This window comes from Theropithecus gelada, chromosome 9 (assembly GCF_003255815.1).
Source record: "Theropithecus gelada isolate Dixy chromosome 9, Tgel_1.0, whole genome shotgun sequence".
In the NCBI taxonomy this organism is placed as follows: domain Eukaryota; kingdom Metazoa; phylum Chordata; class Mammalia; order Primates; family Cercopithecidae; genus Theropithecus; species Theropithecus gelada.
In genome coordinates, this window is record NC_037677.1 from 62,371,530 (window position 1) to 62,392,518 (window position 20,989).

The 20,989-nt window shown below is 51.0% G+C and overlaps 1 protein-coding gene across 6 annotated transcripts in view; it reads right to left on the bottom strand.

Moving 5' to 3' along the window:
- The window catches only part of CDH23 (cadherin related 23), a 419,472-nt gene that overhangs the window by 216,544 nt on the left and 181,939 nt on the right, over nt 1-20,989 (bottom strand). For all 6 annotated transcript variants that reach the window (XM_025397731.1, XM_025397736.1, XM_025397735.1 and 3 more), the window contains one exon: nt 20,677-20,755. In XM_025397731.1, the coding sequence (XP_025253516.1) occupies nt 20,677-20,755 (79 nt within the window). The remainder of the gene's footprint in view (nt 1-20,676; nt 20,756-20,989) is intronic.

Genomic DNA, 20,989 nt, shown 5'->3' on the forward strand with positions numbered 1-20,989 from the left:
GTCCCTAGCCTAGGCCAGAATGGAGGGCAGCCTTTGATCTTCAGCTCCCTCTGCCAACCTCTGCCCAGAGGTACTCACTCTCCCTCTCAGCACTAAACCCCAAGCAAGGCCAGCTGTGGCCTCCCCAGCCTACAGGCTCCCCTTGGAAGATGACTTATGGCTTTAATTACTGAGGGCCGGGTGGAGCCTCAGGAAGGAGCCAGCCCCACCATGCTTGGTCTCTATTGACATGGAGTTGCCAAGTTGGCAAAGCTGGTGCTGGTGCCTGCCTACACGTTGCCACGCCAACCCCTGCTCTCTGAGCTGTGCCCAGGCCCTCCCCTCCCTTCCCAGTTGCCCATAGCCTGGGCCCACCCTGCCTTTGAGGGTGGGGGCGGGGCGGGAGTGTGGATGCAGCAGAGTGTGTTGGAAGACAGGCTCTGAGGGTGACAGTTTTGTCTGTCTTGTTCATGGCTATATCTCCAGCAGTGAGTACGAGAGGTGCCTGATAAATATTTATGAATTATCAAATGAGCCCAAACACCTGTATTGCAAAGGGGGACAGTGGTAGCCATTAAACTGCCTAGCAAGCTAAAGGCAGAGCCAATGGACCAGAAGCAACTACCCTGACCCCCAGGGCCACGCCTCTCCTTCCTCACTGTTTGGTGGATGAGCTGCCAGGTCCTGCCAACCCCTACTGCCCTCCTGCACCGAAAGGAGCCTCCTTGGGAGGCAAGCTCCAAGGGCCACCATGGCAGGCTCTGAGGAGCCCCTGCCCCTGCCCTTGACAGCCCTGTACCTGTGGCAGCCCTGTGAGGTGGCGAGTGGGGAGGGAGAAGTAACGATGAGGACAGCTGGGGCAGAGTAGCCCCAAGAGCCGGGTGGGAAACAGTCCCTCTCTCATGATCTGGGCCTCTGCTTTCTCATCTGGGGCTTGGAAAGACTCGACTGGATGATATCCGGGTCCCTGTGGCCTGTGACAGGTGAGGTCCACGAAACCAGCCCCATGTTGGGAGAAAGACGGAGACCAGCAAGGGGACAGAGGAGGTGGCAATGCCTGCTCTGCTTCCCACCCTCCTGGCCCCAGGACTGCCGTCGGTTCCTGCCCAGGCCTGGGTTATCAATCTCCTTCCCCCTGGAGAACTCCCCTAAATGAAATTCCTATTGGCGTGGGGCCTATGATATAACAAGTCACTCGCTTTGCCTGGCAAATGAAAGATGATGAGGCAGAGTTCCCGGGACAGAGGCGATCTCCATAAATCTGCCAGAGTGTGCTGGGGATTACTTTGTGGGATTAATTATCTGTCCTTCAAATAAAGGCCTGACCTCAGCGGCCCAATGTCCCCAACCTGGGAGGGAGGGAGGGAGGGAGGGAGAGAGGGAGGGAGGAAGGTAGCACCGGGCGGCGGGGAGGTGGGGACCAGGGCTGGGAGGCAGGCCCTGGGGTGGGCTGGGCAAGGGGCATTGAGGAGTGCCAGTTCAGCACTTCACTCCCCCTGTAAGATCCAACATGCTCCCTCCTGCCCAACACGGCAAGTCCACCTGGCTTCCAGCACTTTCTGCAACTTGGCCCTTTGTGACCCATCCAACAACTTTGTGACAATTCCCATCTGCTTCTCACGCCCGTCCAACTCGTCATGACCTCAGCTCCTCTCCTGGTTACCCCTCATGCTGCCACACTGGAGGGAGAGGGGTCCTGGCGTGGAAGGGAAGGGTCAGTGTACAGTGGACTGAATAAAGGCTGGATCAGAGGCCAGCCAGTATCTATCACTTCACCAATCATATGGCCTTGAGTTTCCTGAGCTCCCCGAGCCTCAGTTTACCCATCTGTATGGTGGAAATAGTAGAGGCAGGGTCTGCACATGACAGGGTTGTCACGACCATCCAATGAGGAGGGTGGTCCCTGCGGACTTCAGACTCACGCAGACCTGGATTTGAATCCTGGCTCTGCCACTTCTTGGCCTAGCATGACCCTACATGTTATGTTACCTTTCTGAGCCTCAGTTTCTTCATCTGTGAAATGGGGATATTGATAGTGCTTGTTGTAAGTGTAAGATGCAACCTCCAGAGAGGGCCTTGCATGACATCCTTGTGTGGGATCCCACCGACATCCTAATAACGGCTGCAAAAAAGTGGGGTCCAAGGGGCTTGCTTTCTCTCGTACTGCAGGCCAGTCTCTCCCCACTGCTAAGGCGTGTGCCTCCCACCACCCCTGAGCAGAACCAGGCAGAAGGCACCACCCTTGGTGCCAGGGAAAATCAGTGCTAATCACAGAGGGGACTGACCAGAGCCAAGCCCCAATTAGCAGTTCTGAGTTACACGGACCATGGAGGAAAGTTGGTTGGTGCGGGCTTCAGTTTCCCTGGAGAGGTAAGAGACAAGGCTTTCATAGGAGGGACATTGGAGTCACATGGCCACCTCTGGCCTTGAAGTGGCTGGGATATGAGAGAAAGGCCTTGGATGTGGGTGTGGGTGGTTTGGTGCCAATTGCTGGCAGTGCCACGCACAACCTGGGCAGACCCAGGCAGGCCACATCGAGGCTGGGCCTACGTGTTCTCAGGGTACAGTAGGAGGCAATGCCTCCCGCAGAGTATTGTCTCGGCGGATAACAGGGGAAGGCAGGTGCTTGGGATGCCCCTCGGGAAAAGATGGCTCCTTTCTGGGTTGTGAGGGCCATGTGTTTGGGACCTGCAGATTCCCAGGGATTCAGTGGTTACCAAGGGGGAAAGGGAAAGAATGTCAAAGAGACAAATGCCTGTGAACCCCAGGCCAAGACACTGTCCTGGGCATGGGGTCCAGGGATGGTGGAGTGAACATGAACCTCCACATTAGAAATAGAATGGGGGTGACGAACCTGCTACCGTCAGTTAAGTAGATGATGCAAGGGGGTGGTCAGGGAAGGCTTCCTGGGGGAGGTGAGTGTGAAGATAAGTTTTTAAGGGAGGGGAGGGGACATATAGAAAGACAGATAGGATGGAAAAGAGGGGAACAGGCAGACTAATTAGAGAAATAGGATGCCAGAGGCTCCTCCCTGCTTTCCCCAAGTGGCCTTCTTTCCAGATGGTACAATGAAAGGCAGTCGTTTTCCCTAGGTGATGTCAATGAACTCGTGATCGATAGTAATTTACTCTGCACTTACTATATGCCAGGCACTGTGCTGTGCAATGCCTCATCGAGGTAGGTATTTTGAACTCTGTTTACAAAACTGATTTGTCAAGGCCCCACAGGCAGTTGGACTCAGAGCCAGGATTTAAACTTGGACCTATGTGATCCCAAGCCCTTGGCTGATATCTCAGTATATTAATGCCAGAGCCCTTTCTCAGGGCACATTCTGTCAGTAATTTTGCCCTATGGGTAAGATGGCCCATCACTCCAGGCTGGGCCAAGGCAGGGCCAGGGTCCATATTCCTCACTCTCATAGTGTGGTCAGAGCCTAGGTAAATGTTCTGGATCCTTGAGAAGCAAGTGAAAAAGGAGCACTAGGGATTTCCTGAGCATGGAGTGGGCAGGGGTGCGTGCAGGATTTAGTTAAAAGGGGAGTTTGCTTTTTCAGACATGTTGGGTGCAGCTTCACACCTCTGACCTATACCCACATCACTTCAGATCTGATTCCCCAAACTAGAGCCAAAACTGCCTGTGTTCAAATCCTGGCTCTGACAATTACAAGCTGAGTGGCCGCAGCTGGCAAGTTACCTAACCCCACTGAGCTGGGTCTCCTCATGTGTAGAGTGGGCACGATGATATCACATTCCTCATCAGGGTGCTGTGAGGAGTAAATGAGTTAACACCTGTGAGTTGCTTAAAGCAGGACCAGGCAATTATTCAATAAATATTAGCAAATGTTACAGTTGGGCTTCCTCTTCATCCTTCTCCCACCTTTTCTCTTCTCCAAAACAAGTACTTTGCAACATGTCTCTGCATAAGCCTGTATTCTTTAAGTCTGTATTCTTTTTTTTTTCTTTTTTTTTGGGCGGGGGACGGAGTCTGGCTCTGTCGCCCAGGCTGGAGTGCAGTGGCGCGATCTCTGCTCACTGCAAGCTCCACCTCCTGGGTTTGCACCGTTCCCCTGCCTCAGCCTCCTGAGTAGCTGGGACCACAGGTGCCTGCCACCATGCCTGGATAATTTTTTGTATTTTTAGTAGAGACGGGTTTTCACCGTGTTAGCCAGGATGGTCTTGATCTCCTGACCTCGTGATCTGCCGGCCTTGGCCTCCCAAAGTGCTGGGATTACAGGCATGAGCCACCGCGCCCGGTCAAGCCTGTATTCTTGTTCAGTATCTACTCTTACTGTTGTTTGCTTTCTTATTTTATCTTACAGAAATGCTATTATGTTATCCCTTTCTATATCTTTTATAAATTCTATTTCTTTTATAAATTCTCAATGATAGGTTTTAAATATTAATCTATCTTGCTGTATATATATCTATGAATTTGAACCATAAGAAATTGCTGACATTGAACCATTCTGATGTATAAAAATGGTGATTTTATGTGGTTCAACCTGATAGCATGTGGCTTTTAACTGATGCACAGTGTGTGGGGGTCAGCAAACTTTCTTTCAAAAGGTCATAGTGAATATTTCAAACTTTGCAGGTCGAGAGGCCAAATTGAGGACATTACGTTGATACTAGAAGGAAAACAGGCGTGGCTTGGTGGCTCACACCTATAATCCCAGCACTTTGGGAGGCCAAGGCGGGTGGATCACCTGAGGTCAAGAGTTTGAGACCAGCCTGAGCAACATGGGAAACCCCATCTCTACTAAAAAAAATACAAAAATTAGCTGGGCATGGTGGCACATGCCTGTAATCCCAGCTACTGGGGAGGCTGAGGCAGGAGAATTGCTTGAACCCGGGAGGCAGAAGTTGTGGTGAGCTGAGATCGCGCTGTTGCACTCCTGCCTGGGCAACAAGAGTGAAATTCTATCAAAAAAACCCACAAAAAACAAAAAACAAAAAAAGAAAGAAAGAAAGAAAACAAGTTTCCACAAACATTTTTGAGGAATTCAAAACATAATAATTGAGCACAATTTGTTATACTACAGTCCTGCTAATGAGAAGAATGGAACTTTTGTGGCGGGGGATAACATTTTGCTTAACTGGAGTTCACAGATCATGTTTACTACCCTCAGATCAACTGCAAAAATACTTAATCTTTCTTTCTTTTATCTCTTTTAGAGAAAAAGTCTCACTCTATTGCCCAGGCTGGAGTGCAATGGCATGATCATAGCTCACTGTAACCTCAAACTCCTGGGGTCAAGCAATCCTCCCAACCGCCCAGGTAGCTAGGACTACAAGCATGGGCTGCCCTACCCGTGGAGATGGGGCCTTACTCCATAGCCCAGGCTGGTCTCAACTCCTGGCCTCCGTGATCCACCTGCTTTGGCCTCCCAGAGCTTTGGGATTACAGGTGTGAGCCACTGCACCAGGCCTAAAGATAGTTATCTTTAAAACCCATTCCCAGCTCACAGGCTACACAAAAACAGGGAGGATGTGGCTCCTGTGTCGATGTGGGGTGTGAAGAGGTCGGTCACTGCAGTTACCATTTGCGTTTCCCTGATTTTTAGTCAGTTTCAGCATCTCTACGTGTGTCCACCTGTCATCGGGGTTTCCCACTCCATGAATATCCTTTGCTTATTTTTCTGTTGGATTTTCCAACTTTTTCCTCTTGGTCTGTAGGAATTCCTTATATATGCTAGCTATTAGTTCCTTGGTTTTAATTGTTGCAAAAATTTCCCTATATATCATTTGCTGTTAACAGTCTACATATTCTGATTGAATTGGAACTCCTTTGATGTAGAACAACTTTTCTTCTATGGCATGTGCTCCGGGGATGCTGAGAAGTCCTTTCCTACTACAAGGTCATGAAGATATACCCCCACATTTCCTTTTATGAGCTTTATATTCTACCTTTCACATTTAGGTCTTGAATCCATCTGGAGTCTACCTTGGTATACGGCGTATGGTAGGGATCTTGCTTTTTTTTTCCATGTGGTGAGCTAGTTTTCCCAACACCAGCTACTAAACAAGTCATCCTTTCCTCGGTGATTTGTGGTGCCACCTTTATCATACAAGTTCCCATATTTATATCTGGGTCTGGTTCTAAGAGCTCTATTCTGTCCCATCGGTCTGTCTATCTCTGAAAGTGTACTAGATGTATTTGGGGCCTGCCCCACGCATGGCCCCACCACCCTCTTCTGTACCAGCTGCCTAGGGGACAGCATTTCAGGCTGCCAGCTCCCTATGGCTTGCGGACACTGCTGTGGTGGTGAGCTGGACAATCTGACCTCTCTAGGAAACTCAGAATGGGGTAACTATAGTATAGAGGTGCTTGGCAGCTGAGACAGCAGCTGAAAGGGCATTTCAAGAGCAGCGCAAAAAAGAGGCAGTGGCCCAGGTGAGACTGTGAGGGAGCCAGTGGAGAGAGGCAGATGCTCAGAGAGGGCACGGATGCTGTGGTGGGCTGAAGAATGGCCATCAAAGGCACCCAGGTCAAAAACCCTGCAACCTCTGCATGTTACTTACATGGCAAAGGGGACTTTGCAGATATGGTTTGGTTAAAGATCTTGCAATGGGAGATTAGCATGGATTGTCTGGGTGGACCCTAAATATAATCACAAGGATCCTCATTAGAGGGAGGCAGGGGGAAATTTGACTACAGGAGAGGAGAGGGCAATGGCAACAGGGAAGAGGGGATCAGAATGATGCAGCCACAAGCCAAGGGATGCTGGCAGCCACGAGAAGAGGTGGAAGAGGCAAGGATGGGATTATCTCCTGGAGTTTCTAGAAGGAACTGGACCCGTTGACACCTTGATTTTAACCCCATAAGCCTCATTTCAGACTTCTGGCCTCTAGAACTGTAAGGGAATAAACTTCTGTTGTTTTAAGCCACTAAGTAAGTGGCATTTTATTATGGCAACTATAGGAAATGAGTACAGATGCTCTAGGAAAGGAGAAAACATCTGAGCTTTGTTCCTAGTTCCTGAGCCAGGAGACCCGATGCTGAGGAGCGTCAGCTCAGGATATCCATGGGAACCCCGAGCCTCACAGCAAGCCCCTTTTCCTGGGCTCCTGAGAGCTCTTGGGTCCTTGTAAACACAGATGCCCTGAAAGGAACAATCCACACTCCTTAGCTTGGCCCAAGACCCTTCAAATCATCTTCCATGTTTCCCTTTCTGCAGTCTGGTTTGTCTGTCCACTGTCCTTTAAATGTCCCTTGGTCCTCCCTCTAAGCCTCTGCTCATCTCAGCCTCTCCTGCTTGGGATGCTTTCCTCGCCACCTAACCAACCCACCCCTCAGTCCCAGCAGCAGTGCCAATAACATTGCCATGTGGGTGCTAGTGCACCCCATTTCCAAGGGCCATTCCATCCAACAGAGGGCTGGCATTTCCTGAGCGCCTGCCCTGGGCCAGGAGCTGTTCTGAGCCCTTCACATGCACTGAGGTGACTCTCAGAAGGAAAGTCACTCAAGGAAAGGCCCAAGTCAAGATGACTGGTCCATCAGCATTGCCTGATCGTCAGTCATGTGGATACCAGCCTCCCAATTTCTGCTATGTTTGTATGAAACTTCTATTGTTATTTGTTTAGTAGTTTTAATTTTTTTAAACATCATCCTAAAAAAAACTCTTGAAGGGTATCACACATGGAGAACCAGTTCATCAGCCATGTGTAGAGGGTGGCTGTAACATGGGGAAATGAGCCTGTGTGGTTTGCCTCCATGGTTAGCTGCATCAGCTCAACCTCTGAAGGCTCCAGCAGCTCTCCTTGTGTCCAGTGGGGACATGAGCCCAGTTGAAGAGGTGCTAAAGACAGGAGCACCCAACTGAACCCTTTCCTGGATAGAACTGACAGAAATGGAAATTCTGTAAGAGAATCAAGAAGGGAATAACGGTCTCTTTGTGTGATTCAATGTTATTTCACGCCTCACCCGTGCATCCCTTAAAATCATCCCTTGGGAGTATCTTCTTACATTTGGGGAACCAGCATTCGGCTGAAGCTGTTATCCTCGCCTCTGCCCCAGCTCTCAGCCCTTTCGGCCTCCTCTGATCTCCCCCAGGAACTCACCGACAGCACCAGCCACTCAGCAAATGCTGTGATGGAGGAGCGATTTCTCATACGTTTACCTCTGCAGCAAATCCTCAAGCTTCTCGGTGGCTTGGTTTTACATTTTCAGTTTCCATTATACAGTCTTGTCTGTCTCCTCAAGACCACCCCATGTGAAAGCTGGCACATTAAGACCTTGCCAACCATAGGCTGAGTCATGAATGATCAATTCCCCAGTCTCTAGAGACTTTTTTTTTTGGAGACTGTTGCCCAGGCCAGAGTGCTGTGGGGCCATCTTAGTTCACTGCAGCCTCAAACCCCTGGGCTCAGCCTCTGGAGTAGCTAGGACTACAGGCACACATCACCACACCCAGCTCCTACAGACTTCTACAGAGGACTGAAAGCATCCCAGGGACTCAAATCCTCATTTGCAAAGTGCTCCTTTCAATCTCAACTAAATTGCTTTTGCTGACATTTGGGACTACCACTGTCATTATGAAGAAAAACTAGTCACCAGCCCCTTTAAAATAACGCTTGGTCTGCCGGTCATCGTTGTGAGGTGCCCTTCAGCATCTGCCTTTACGGATTCCAAAGTGCTTCAATGATGTGATCCCACAAGTGAGGGCGGGGGAATCCTCACGCACTAGCAGTGGAAGGGGGTAGGAGAGGCAGTGAGCTAGAAAGCAGAAGCAGCCCAATTCCACCCACCTCACCCCCATAAAGAAACGCCTTCAAGTGGTGGGTAGGGGTAAGGCTGGGATGGGAGAACAGCCCGACAGAATCAGATGTTGAGCAATAATTTCATTCTGTGCCAGAATGTTTGTTCACTTCAATGATTGTCTGAAAATATCTGCTCTGAAATCTCTGTTTCCAGGATATTGGTCAAATATTTGAATGGGGGCAGCCAGTTAATTGACTCAGAGCATTTGACAGAGAGGCAGAGAGAGAGGTGGCAGAAAGCACAGGAAGTTTAGCCAAGTCCAGAGGTAGAACCAGTGATTCTCAGCCTGCAGCAGCCCGCTCCAGTGCTCAGGGCAGGGAGAGGTGGAGAAAAATAGGCTTAGAGCCAGGCTGCTGGGTTCAGTATCCGGTTCTATCACCTATCAGACATGAAACCTTGGGCAACTGGGCCTCAGTTTCCTCCTCTGTAAAATGGGGATAACAATAATAGGACAGTCTCATGGGGTTATTGAGAGGATTAAAAGAGTTGATGTAGGTAAAACATTTAGATCCATTAGCACACATCCAATAAGTGGTAGCTATTATTATGACGTCATTATTACTCCATAGTCTGGCATCCAAACCTTTCCCAATGTGAGTTCCAACCTGCAGGAGAATGTTAGGGCGGGGGTGGGGGGAAAGTCCTATGAGTGTGTGCTCACAACCTACCCTGCGGGTGGCAATGCTTCTTCCTCACCATCTCCCCAAACCCTCCTTCAAGGACTGCCTTTCCTGGGGGAACAAACCCTATGTGTATTACATATGCCATGCTTCAGGCACCCATGATGAATTACTTGTGTAGTTGGTTTTCCCTAGGGTCCGTACTGGATATGTCTGGGGAATGGGTGGATGGGCTTTCAGTAAGCTGATATTTTGGCTAAAATAAAGCTTTCTTTTCTTCTTATTTCTTTCTTTTGTCCACCTCCTTTCCTTCCTTCCCTTCTTTTAAAAAAATTGCTTTAGGCCGGGCGTGGTGGCTCACACTTGTAATCCCAGCACTTTGGGAGGCTGAGGCAGGTGGATCACAAGGTCAGGAGTTCAAGACCACCCTGGCCAATATGGTGAAACCCTGTCTCTACTAAAAATTAGCTGGGTGTGGTGGCGGGCGCCTGTAGTCCCAGCTACTAGGGAGGCTGAGGCAGGAGAATGGCTTGAACCCTGGAGGTGGAGGTTGCAAGTGGGCTGAGATGCCGCCACTGCACTCCAGCCTGAGTGACAGAGTGAGACTCTGTCTCAAAAAGAAAAAAATTGCTTTAAACAATGGGCTCTGTAGGAAAGATGGGTGAGGAGGGTGGCATGGTGTCCTCATGGCCCTTCCTGGCCCTACAGAAGGAAGGGCTGCAGACCGGAGCTGGGGGAGCTGTTTGCGTGTGAGTGGAGAGAGGCATGCAGTGCACAGGGCTCAGGCAGCGGGGCTGTGGGACCCAGATCCTAAGTGCAGCCTGCAGCAGGGGAGGAGCCCACAATCCATCTGGCTCCAGGGTCATGGGGCACCCAGGGGATGCTGGGCCATTTCAGGGGCTAGAGAGGGTGCCTACAGCAGGGGCCTGGTGAGTTACCCACCTCCAGCAGCTTTGTGCAGGGGACACCGAGAGGGATGAGGGCAGGAGAGCTGGCAGGGCAGTTAGAAAGTGCAGGAGAACTGCCTCCTCCCCACCCTGTAGGTGCCTCTGCAACATTTGGTGGGGATTTTACAGAGAGCTGAAGTCTGAGGGTTATACAGTCATGGAGGAAGGCCACAAGTCAGTGAAATCTGGATTTTTAGAGACCCCATTAATACCTACAGGCTGAGGAATCCAGGCCTGGTGTTTCTTGTTTGCATTTGTCATCAACTAGACTATAATTTTTTCAACGCTAATAATAACAATAAAGTGTGCCTACTATGTGTTAGGCACTGTTTTGAGATCTTTGCTTGTATTAACTCATCTGATGCTTAAAATAACCCTATGAATATTCCCATTTCACAGATGAGGAAACTGAGGCACAGGTGGATGTAACCTGCTCAAGGTCACCTGAGATTTGAGCCCAGGCTGACTGTGGGAAGGGATTGTGATGAAGGTTTCTTGCCTGCTCTCTCTTCCCAGGGTGCCTTGCCCGTGGCAGGCACATAATAAATACTGATGACACGGACACGCTGATAGAAACGTAGGTGCAGATGTCAATGTTTTTGTTCCCCAGGGAAGCCATGAATCAGAGCTGTGTGGGGTGGGAGGTGGCTGATGGGCTGAGTAACTAGAACTCCATCTGGCTGCTCACTCTCTCTGCAGGGTACCCCAGGGGGTCTCCCTCCTACGGCCCCCACCGAGTTCTGTCATCCTTCCTGCTCCAGCAGCGGCTAAGCTGAGCCCAGAGAGACAAGGAAATAGCAATGTCGACTTGCGGGTGTCTTCAGGTTTAATATCTTTGTAACCATATTGCAAAAGGGCATGCCTAAGACAGCGCCTTATGCTTAATCTTTCTCTCTTATTGCTTTTTCTTTTGTATGATTTAACCTTGCACCAGGTATCAAGCTAGATAAATAAAAACTTTTATTTCAGATTAGCCTCGGCTGGGGGCTGCCTTGAAAGCTGAGCAGTCATCCAGGGAGTCAGATGAAAAAGGGAGCTGGGAATCTGAGCTGCTTAGAGGGGCTCGTCTCAGGTTCAAAGCCCCCAGAAGATATTGGAGACCTTTTCTGAGGCGGGAGCGATGAGGATCTCTTCCCATGCCCATAGCCTGGAAAGGTGGAGGCAGGCAGCTGACATTTCCCTGGTCCAGCCTTCCTAAATCCCCTTCCTAGATGCCTCCTCATCCTAGGTACCCTCTCCTCACCCTGGCGTTTTCTTCCTGACGTTTTTAACACACCGGGGAAACACTGTCTTTGCTGATTTATTTACGATCCCTTTCCTCCACTAACATGTGAACTCCATGAGGGTGGTGATGGTTCACAGCTGGTCCCGGGGTCTAGCATGGAGCTTGGCACACAGTAGCCACTGAATAAGTACTCACTGGTTAGCTGAATGAATGAATGAACAAATGCATGAATGAATAAATGAATGATTGAATGAATCTTAATATTCCACTCCTACACACAGACCACCAGGCTGACATAAATCCCTTGGCTTTTCAGGCAGAATAGCAAACAATAGCAGAAAAAAATGTGAGTTTTAGAAGCAGGAAGGTCTCGGTTTGAATCCTGGGTCTGCTGCTCATTTGCCATGTGGCCCTAAGCATATTTCATGAGCTCTTTGCGTCTAGGCTTCCTCATCTGTTAAACAGCTCTAGCCAGCCACATTCGAGGGTTATGATGGGGGTGAGAGATGACGTATGTAGCTGAAGACAAACTCTTGAACACATCCAGAGAGAGATACATGGATGCTTATAGCAGCACAGTTTGTAATCAACCCATCAACAGGGAAATGGATAAGTAAACTGCAGTATTTTCCCATGATAGAGTAATATGCATAGTAAACATGAAAAATGATACCCGCCTGACAGCATGGATGAGTCTTGGATATATACTATTGAGGAGAAAATATGAGTCCCAGGAGCCTATGTATAACATGATACTTGTAAAATAAAGTTCAAAGACAACTAAATCCAAGCAATATGTCATCCACACACATGCGATAAGATATTTCCCACAAGGAAGAGAATAAGAGAATACAGGATTCAAATATGTGGTTCTGGGGGATGGGAGGCAGGGAATGGGGTGGAGGAGGAACACACAGGTGGTAAGGTGTGGGGAAGGTGAGGCTAAGGTGAGGGTAAGGTGTGGGTAAGGTGAGGCTAAGGTGAGGGTAAGGTGTGGGTAAGGTGTGGGTAAGGCGTGGGTAAAGTGAGGGTAAGGTGTGGTTAAGGTGAGGGTAAAGTGAGGGTAAGGTGTGGGTAAGGTGAGGGTAAGGTGTGGGTAAGGTGTGGGTAAGGTGAGGGTAAGGTGTGGGAAGGTGTGGGTAAGGTGTGGGTAAGGTGAGGGCAAGGTGTGGGTAAGGTGTGGGTAAGGCGTGGGTAAAGTGAGGGTAAGGTGTGGTTAAGGTGAGGGTAAAGTGAGGGTAAGGTGTGGGTAAGGTGAGGGTAAGGTGTGGGTAAGGTGTGGGNCAAGGGGCAAGCCACTGTTACTGACAAAGAGCATACAGGACCTCATTAAAGGAGAGAGGAAGAACAGGGAATCATGAGCATGGCTGTAAAGACTGGTTTATCACAAAGGTGGGCTCATGAGAGCACCAGGAGAGGCTGGGTGGCAGGAAGCGCAGCCTGGAGAGAAGAGGGAGAAAGATCGGGGGAAGGAAGAAGTGCAGACTTTCCTGTGGCTCATCAGAAGAAAGTGAGCGTTGGTGTGATACATTGTTGCTGTTTCGGCATGATGATGGGAGAGAACTGTAAATAACAGGCCAGCGTGTTTGTATAATTAAATTAAAAACCCTCCAGAGGCTCTGTCCCTAGATATTCTTGAAAGAAGAGAGCTACAGGATGCAAATGGGCTAAACCTACACTTTGGATGGTAGGCTTGTTCTAGCTTGAGAGAGAATGCTTCTCAATTGCTAGTGGCTGCAAGAGGGCAGGTAAGAAAGGCTTGGAGGCCCATCCTTGTGCTGGGATCAATTAGTGATGTCTGCCATAGGTGAAGAATGGGGTGTTTTGGTACATGTGGGTCTAGGGTGGCATTCACAGATTTTAACAGGCTTTTCTTATGAATATGTCCCTTTCTGCCTAGGCCACCACCATGACCCGAGAAACCTAGACTCAGACGTTAGTAGTTTATTTGTCTCCTCCTTTTCCTGCATCATCTATTTTCAGTACATCACCAGAGCCTGCTGACTCGGCTCCTATACATCTCCACAATGACCCCCAGACCTCCCCTCAGCAAGGATAGATTAGAGTCACAGCCTGTTAGCAGATCGCCCTCATTCAAGTGCTTCCTGCTCCAATCCACCCAGAACTGTGTGAGATGAATCTCCCAGTGACCCCGTGTTCACTTCCCCCACCCCAGCTGCACTCAAGAACCTACTTCTTTTTGCTTTCTATGTCTTCTAGCAACTGCCCTGCCACCCCTCTCTTATCTGCCCTGGACTCCTTCCTGGTGACCTCTGGCTCCAGCCAGGTGAGCCATTCCCCGAGATGCCCCGAGATGTTTGGGGCTTCCAGGCACCCATTGTGCTACCCCAAGCCAGGAGCTGTGGTGTGCGATTCAGAGTTCCAAAGCAATTCTGCTTTTCCTGAGTTTTTACTTCTCAGGGTGAGAAAATGCCAAGCAGCTTAATCACAAGGGCTTTGAAGTGTTTCGCACGATGGTCTCCTATGATAGCTGTCCCCCACCAGGCCATGGCCAGGCGCCCAATTCAGTTATTGGCATATGTCGGGGGTGTGAGCTTGTGCAAGTGTGACTGTATCTGATTATTCTCCCTGTGTACACACACACACACACACACACACACTTCCCTTCAAAGCAATCAATGTATTTTCGTGTATTTCAATGTATTTTAAAGCACCCAATGTACCTCCTCACTTGGTAGCATTAAAATAAAATTCAGAGACAAGCAAGGGAAAGCTCTGTTCTTCACTAACATAGTACCCCAGTGTGACCTGGAAGTGAGGCCACTGCCTTTCAAGTTGAAAGTGAGGGGTTTTGGCCTGATACTTCTCACTTACCCTTGATTCTAGCCCTGTGTTTCTCAACCTTCTCTTCATCATCACCCACCCCATTCAATCCCTTGCCCCAGGAGCCACTTTAGACATTTTTATGTAATTACTTTCCTCCCCTGACATGAAATGTCAACACCACGGATATAATGTAAATCTGCTTTATACATTAAAAGAGTAAGATCTTCCCCAGTACAAAATTTTGCCGCCATTGAGAACACACGCTCCTTTAGAACAGAGCTTCTCAAAGTGTGGTCCCCAGGCCAGCAGCATCAGCGTTGCCTGGGCGCACCCAGAGTTTCTGATTCTTCAGGTTTAGTGAGGATGCAAAACCTTGCATTTCTAATAATTCCCAGACGATGCTGATGTTGCTGCTCTGGGGACCACACTTTGAGAACTAGTGGGTTGTCATGGAAACTGGGAGGTTCTGGAACCTGAGGGACTTGGGTTCGAATCCCTGCTCTGCCTCTTAGTAGCTGTGACTATTGGCCAATATATGTAAACTCTCTGAGCCTTGCTTTCCTTGTCTACATCTCTCTCATAGACTGTTTTGAGGGATAACTTGTGTCCAGGCTGTGCCTGGTACATGGCAGGCACCCAATAAACAGGGTTCTCCTCCCCTCACTCTGGGGGATGGTCCTGAGCTGTGGACGACAGCAGATGGGGAAATGGATGTGGGCAGCAAGAAGAGATTAGGCCTTTTCAGCATGAAAAGAGGACAGAGTTCTGCCCTCACCCACGGCACTTGTCTCGTCAGCACCTCCTCCAAGGCCTCCACGCCCCCCTTGGCCTCTGTCTGGCTCTGTCCTCCAGTGTGGCCTGTGGCCGAGCAGTCGGGGCTGCAACTCTCAGCTGGACACCCCAACCTCTTCCTTACTTGCTCCTACCTGCTGTCCCCCAACCTGTCTGCTCCACCTTGACCACAATGAGCTGCCCAAAAGCACTCCTGACCATGCACCCCACCCCCCAAGACCCCCCAGGTGGCCCCCTGCTGCTCTCAGGACCAGGGCTGGCATTCTCCTGAGCTGGGCACCCCACATGCTGCATGGCCAGCCCGGCCTCCCTCTGCAGCCTCACCACCTGACTCCCCCACCCCCCCGCCACTGCCTCCCCTGTGCGCTGCGCCCAGTCACGCTGAGCTACTGCAGATGCATGAATGTGGCTCCTCTCCTACTGCAGAGTCTCTGTACATACTGTTCTTTCTGCCTGTCCGCCCCTCTTTCCGTTGAATTCTTACTCCTCCTGCAGTGCCTGGCTTCTGTGATGTCTCCTTGTGGAGTCTCTCCAGCCTGCGCTGAGTGGCTGAGGCACCCCCTCCCAAGGATCCTTTCTCTCTTCTTATCATGGATATTTTTGAACACACACAGAAGTAGATAAAACAGTCTAACGGGCCCCCAGGGAGCCATCACTCCATGTCAACATCAGCATATCTTGTGCCTCCTCTTCCCAGAGTTCCACCCGGGGAACAAAGCTGCCTCTGCATAGGTCTGTCTCCTGACCAAACTGCAGGTTCCCAGGGCGAAGATGGTGCCCTGGTCTCCACCACCTCTCAGGACATCAGCATAGCTCCTGGCCCGGAGAAAGCCCTCAGTCAACTGTGGGTGGGAATGAAGAGTCCACTCTGCTCAGTGCCTTAGCTACAAGATCAGGTGCTCTTCTGTGTGCTGACTTGGCTCAGCTCACTAAACCCCCATAGGCCTGTGAGGCAGGGGCTGTTATCATCTCCATTTTACAGATTGGAAAATGGATGCTTAGAAGGTTGTGCAGCTGGTCAGTGGCAGAAGCTAAGCCGAGGCCACCTAACTCTAGAACAGAGCCGCCAACAGAATTGGAATATGGGCACATGGGTGATTTTAAATTCTCTAGTAGTCACAAAAAAGAAATAGGTGACATTAATTTTAATAATATGCTGTATTTCACCCAGTATATCCAAAATATTATCATTTCAACATGTCATCAATATAAAACATTACCAGTGAGATATTTTATCACCTTCTTTTGCACACTAGGTCTTCAAAATCCTACGTGTTTTATTGACAGCATCTCTCAACTCAGACTAGCCACACTTCAAGTGCCCAGGAGCTACATGGGCTAATAGGCAAATGCATTGGCTGGCACAGCTAGAGGTCACCACCATGGACAATGGCTCCAGAGCCTGTACTCTCAACCACTGCCCTGTGCTCAAACAAATGAGGAAATGAATGAATGAGTCCCAAGGACTCCTGGGTCCTGCTTGTTCCTTGACAATTAATAATCCTTAATATTTTATGGCCCTTTCAAGTCTCTCCAGCACCTTCTCACCCATGTGGGGATTATTAACCCAGTTCCGTGGGCGAGGACCACGGGGTCGAGAGGTCAAACCCCTTACTCAGATACATTGCTGGCAGGTGGCACAGCTGGGCCTCGAACCCACAACTTCTGACTCCAAGTTCAGTGCTCTGTTGGTCGGAGGGAGGGGGGCGAAAGCAGCTGCCCCTTGAAGGGGGGTTGTGTCTGTCTGGCAGAGGAAGGATGAGGCCAGAGGGGGTGTCTGTTGAGACCACAGGCTGGGGCTGTCCTTTGGGGACGGGAGCCTGCAGAACTCTGTTTTGGTCAGGCCCCAAGAAAATGATGCCACTTGTGGGTGGCAGGGCAGGTACAGGCTGAGGGAGAAGATGGGACCCATGCCAGGTCATCTATGGGAAAGAACTTGTCATTCCTCAGTCTCAGTTTGGCCACGAGGAGCTGAGAACAAATTGATGGCAATGGAGCCATAACTTAGCGCTGAAGGCCTCTTTGTTCTTGGCAAAACAGAGGGGTCATTAGTAATGGGGAAAGCACTGGTGTGCAGACATAAATCCCCACAGTTGCAGGGCTGATAAACAGCCTGGAGGGGACAGGGCCTCAGGGGACTGGGCAGGTTAACTGTGAGCCATGGATCCATTGTGGGCTCAGGCCTGTCTCCAGCCACGTGGGGCAGATAGGCCTCACCCACTGCAGACAGAGCCACCACCAGCCCAGGCTTCTGGGGGTGTCCCAGAGACTCGAGTCACCCACATCACCACACTCAGGACTCTCCACTTGGCTCTGCCCACCCGCTACAAAGCCCTTAGTTCTTTCTTTCAAAGGAAAATGGTTCCTGAGCTGCTAGGGCTGGGGCAGGCCCCTACTAGGCACTCAGGGCAAGCTTGGGGCAGTCAGCTGTGAAGATGCCCTCAGGGTGACATGAACCATCCCTTCTGCCTGCTTCCCAATAAACAGGCACTGGCCAGGCCACCCAGGAGAGGGCTGCGACCAAATGTCACCAGAGAGGCAGGTGTGTGACACAGACCCTTGGCAGACAATGTTCTTTTCAGCCGCGTCTACCCTGGCGGAAGGAAGTAGAGATGAGGCCAAAATCCTAGCCCGCTGTCCACCTGCTCTCCTGGGGACAGTGCCCTCCTGCCCATCAACCTGCTTTAGGTTCATGCTGAGGATGGCTCTCAGGGAGACTGTGCCAGCCCAGGGCCAGGGAGAAGGGGGCAGGAATGGCAGGTAGGGGCAGCCCTGTTGAGCCAGTCAGGATGGGTAGGGAAGAAAGAGAAGGACTGCCCTTTGCTCGAGCTGCTCATTCCCCAACAGGGGTTTGGGTGACACAAGGTGGTGACAAACATCCACAAAATAGGTAGAGGAAGATCTAAGGCCACCCAGCAAGTGTTGCTCAAGTGGTAACATACCAAGGATGGCAAATATTTGTCACATAGTGGCCCTCTCCCTTGCCACATCCATAGCAGACTCTACCAGTTGAATACTGCGCTCATGAGCCTGTTTGGTTCCATGATCCTCTGCAGGCAGCCATTACCAATCAATCAAAACTGGCATGTGAGAAGTAACCCATTTGTCATCCTTTCTAAAAGCCCTTAAGACACATCTGTGCTGGCAGTGGGAATCCTATAAAGCTATGCTGAATGCCTCAGGCCTTCCAGAAGTTTCTGCCTCCTGCCCTCACCTCCACATACATCCCTTCTCTGTGGTTTCAAATCTTGGGTCTCCCTTCTCACCCTGATATGTGTACTTGGGAGCCTGTCCCAGAAGATTTTGCCCCAGTTGTGCCCGGACTGCAAGCTCCAGAGTCCAGCCCAGACACCAAAGGCTCAGCAGCTCAGCCCTCCAGCCTCCTTCCCCAGAGGGAGAGAGTAGAGAGATGGTTCTGGCTGGAGCTATCAGGGTTTATTTGAAGACTGGAGAGGACCCAAGGGTCTGGACTGGCAGCCTGGCACCCAGCATGAACCTGGAATGGACCAGCGCCCTGGAGGATGGACTCAGAGTCTCTGCAGAAGTTCCCATTCTAAGCATGACCTTGAACCAAGTCCTGGCTCTCTGCTCCCCACCTCCATCCAGGCTGGGGTGTATCTGAAACCAGCCCAGAGGCTGTCAGCACATGAGAGACATGCCCCCGCCCAGCTGAGCACTCCCTTCCTGCTGCCACTCTGTCCTGGCTCCCCAGCTCCATCACCCAGGGCTCACCGGTGTTCCCTCAGTTCTCCAGCACAAGCCCCTGGTCACTGGGAGGCTCTTACACTGTGTCTCAATTTGCAAAATTCATGAAGAAGATCAGCACCAAGACAGGCCTCCTCTTCCCCTCTGCCCACCTAGAAAGGGCCTCGATTCCCAAGCGGGTCCTGCCTTCTTGCAGAACAGTTTCCTTCCTGGGCCTGGCTTCCTCACATCCCCATCTGAGGACTGCCTGAACCTGAACTGCTGTGAGAAAGGACCATTCTTGGACCCATCCCAGACCTCCTGGAGAATCTCCGTGGGGCCCAAGGACTTTGTATTTTGGGTAGGAGCCCCAGGAGATCTTGGGCAAGCTGAAGTTTGAACACTCACTCCCCTAGAGTGACATTCACTCATTTTGCAAGTACGTATCAGGGTTTATGCTAACCAGGTCCTGTGCTGGACACCAGAATGATGAAATGCGGGGAGGGGGTGGTGCAGAGGCCCAAATCCATGCTCCTGCTGCCGGTCACCACCTGCGCTGGGCTGGGAGTGGCTCTGGGTCCCAGAGTACCCTGGGCTTAGAGACAAAACAATAGTCATGTCAGCAGCTGCAGGTCCCAGGGGGACACCCCTGGTTTCCTGCATTGCCAAGGACATGAGATGTCTCCCTCCTACTAGCTAACCCCTAGCTTCCCAAGGTAGCATTAGCTGCTAGCTCTAGTAATAACCATAGCTAACACTTATGCAGTACTTTACATGCATTAACTAGGCCCTTTATATGTTAAATCATCTGACTCTTACATTACCTCGAGGTAGGTACTCTTACTGCTCCCATTTTGTGGAAGTACAGGCAAATTGAGGGACAGGGACCCACCCAAAATGACTGACACAGTAGACTCCCTCCTCCTCCATGTTCTTGATCTCTATGCCTTGCTGTCCTCTGAGCTTCAGGGGCAGGATGCTACTCCAGCAATGCCAGTCCCGGTTCTGGGGGTGTGGGGGGTATGGTAGGGAGAGGCAGTGGGTGGAAACTGGCCAGACGTCCTCTCGGCCATCAGCCTGGCCTGCCCAGATACACCAGGCTGACCCTTCACCGACTCGTGGGCTGGGCAGGGAGGCGGTGAGTGGCATGTATGGGGGGTGGGCAGAGCCAGAGTCTGTGGGTGAGCAGCCTCTCGCCGCATCCTCAAGGCATCCTTGCTCTAAAACCAACCAGCCCTGGGAGAGCCGAACAGAGCTGCCATTTGTCAGTCTTTGGGTGGGGCGTGGGTCAGGGATCCTGTCACCCAGAACCATCTCTGCCATCAGTCACTATTCTGCTCAACCAAGGCATCTGGTGGCAAGAGGGCCGATGTTCCCCCCTGCAACATTCCAGATGTGACATGAATTCCTAAGGGTTGGAAATGTGAAAAGAACATGAAATCAGCTGTAGTTGCAGCCCCGTTTGTTCTACAATGATGTTAGAACTGCCACCTTTTCATCAAATACGAAAAGAAAAAGACAAACCCAGAGGGCTGGAGGAGGTTACATGGGAGTCACCCAAGTCCCAGGCCCAGAGCCCCAAAGTGCCCAAGTGTCTCAGACCGTGGACAGCAGCACACGCTCCCACCCCCCAGTGCCAGCCAAGCAGCCCCCAGACATTTTAGCCTCTGTCGGCTTCCCAGCATCTCTTCTCCCTGTTCCTACTGCCTTCACTTGGTCCCCTTCCTGGCCCTTTGGCGAGGACTGTCCCTGTAGGCAGGTCTTCTACCCTGTCCCACATGCCCACAGACCTCTCCTTAGCCCTCAGAGCCTGAGACACCTACTGGCTCTCCTTGGGTGGAGGACAGAGGGGTGAGAGGAGAGGGGGCAGCCTCTGCCTTACCTGAAACAATGGTGTAGCCAATGCCCCGGGGACGTCCTTTATCCTGGTCTATGGCGGTGATGATGCGCACCGTCGTGCCCTGGCAGAAGAGAGGAGGGACTTGAGTTTGGATCCCCTGGCTGCTGTCTTTCTTTGCAGCTGTCATGGCACCCACAGCTTCCCTCCCCAGGCTGATCCTGGCTGCAAGGGCAAACCAGGAAGTAGGTGCCAAGGGCTCAGGCCTCAGCTGCCCTGGGCACACACTGCAGTTCCCAGGCAAACACCCTGTGGTCCATGGGGAAGCCCAACCTTACCGATGCTATCATTCCCCTTT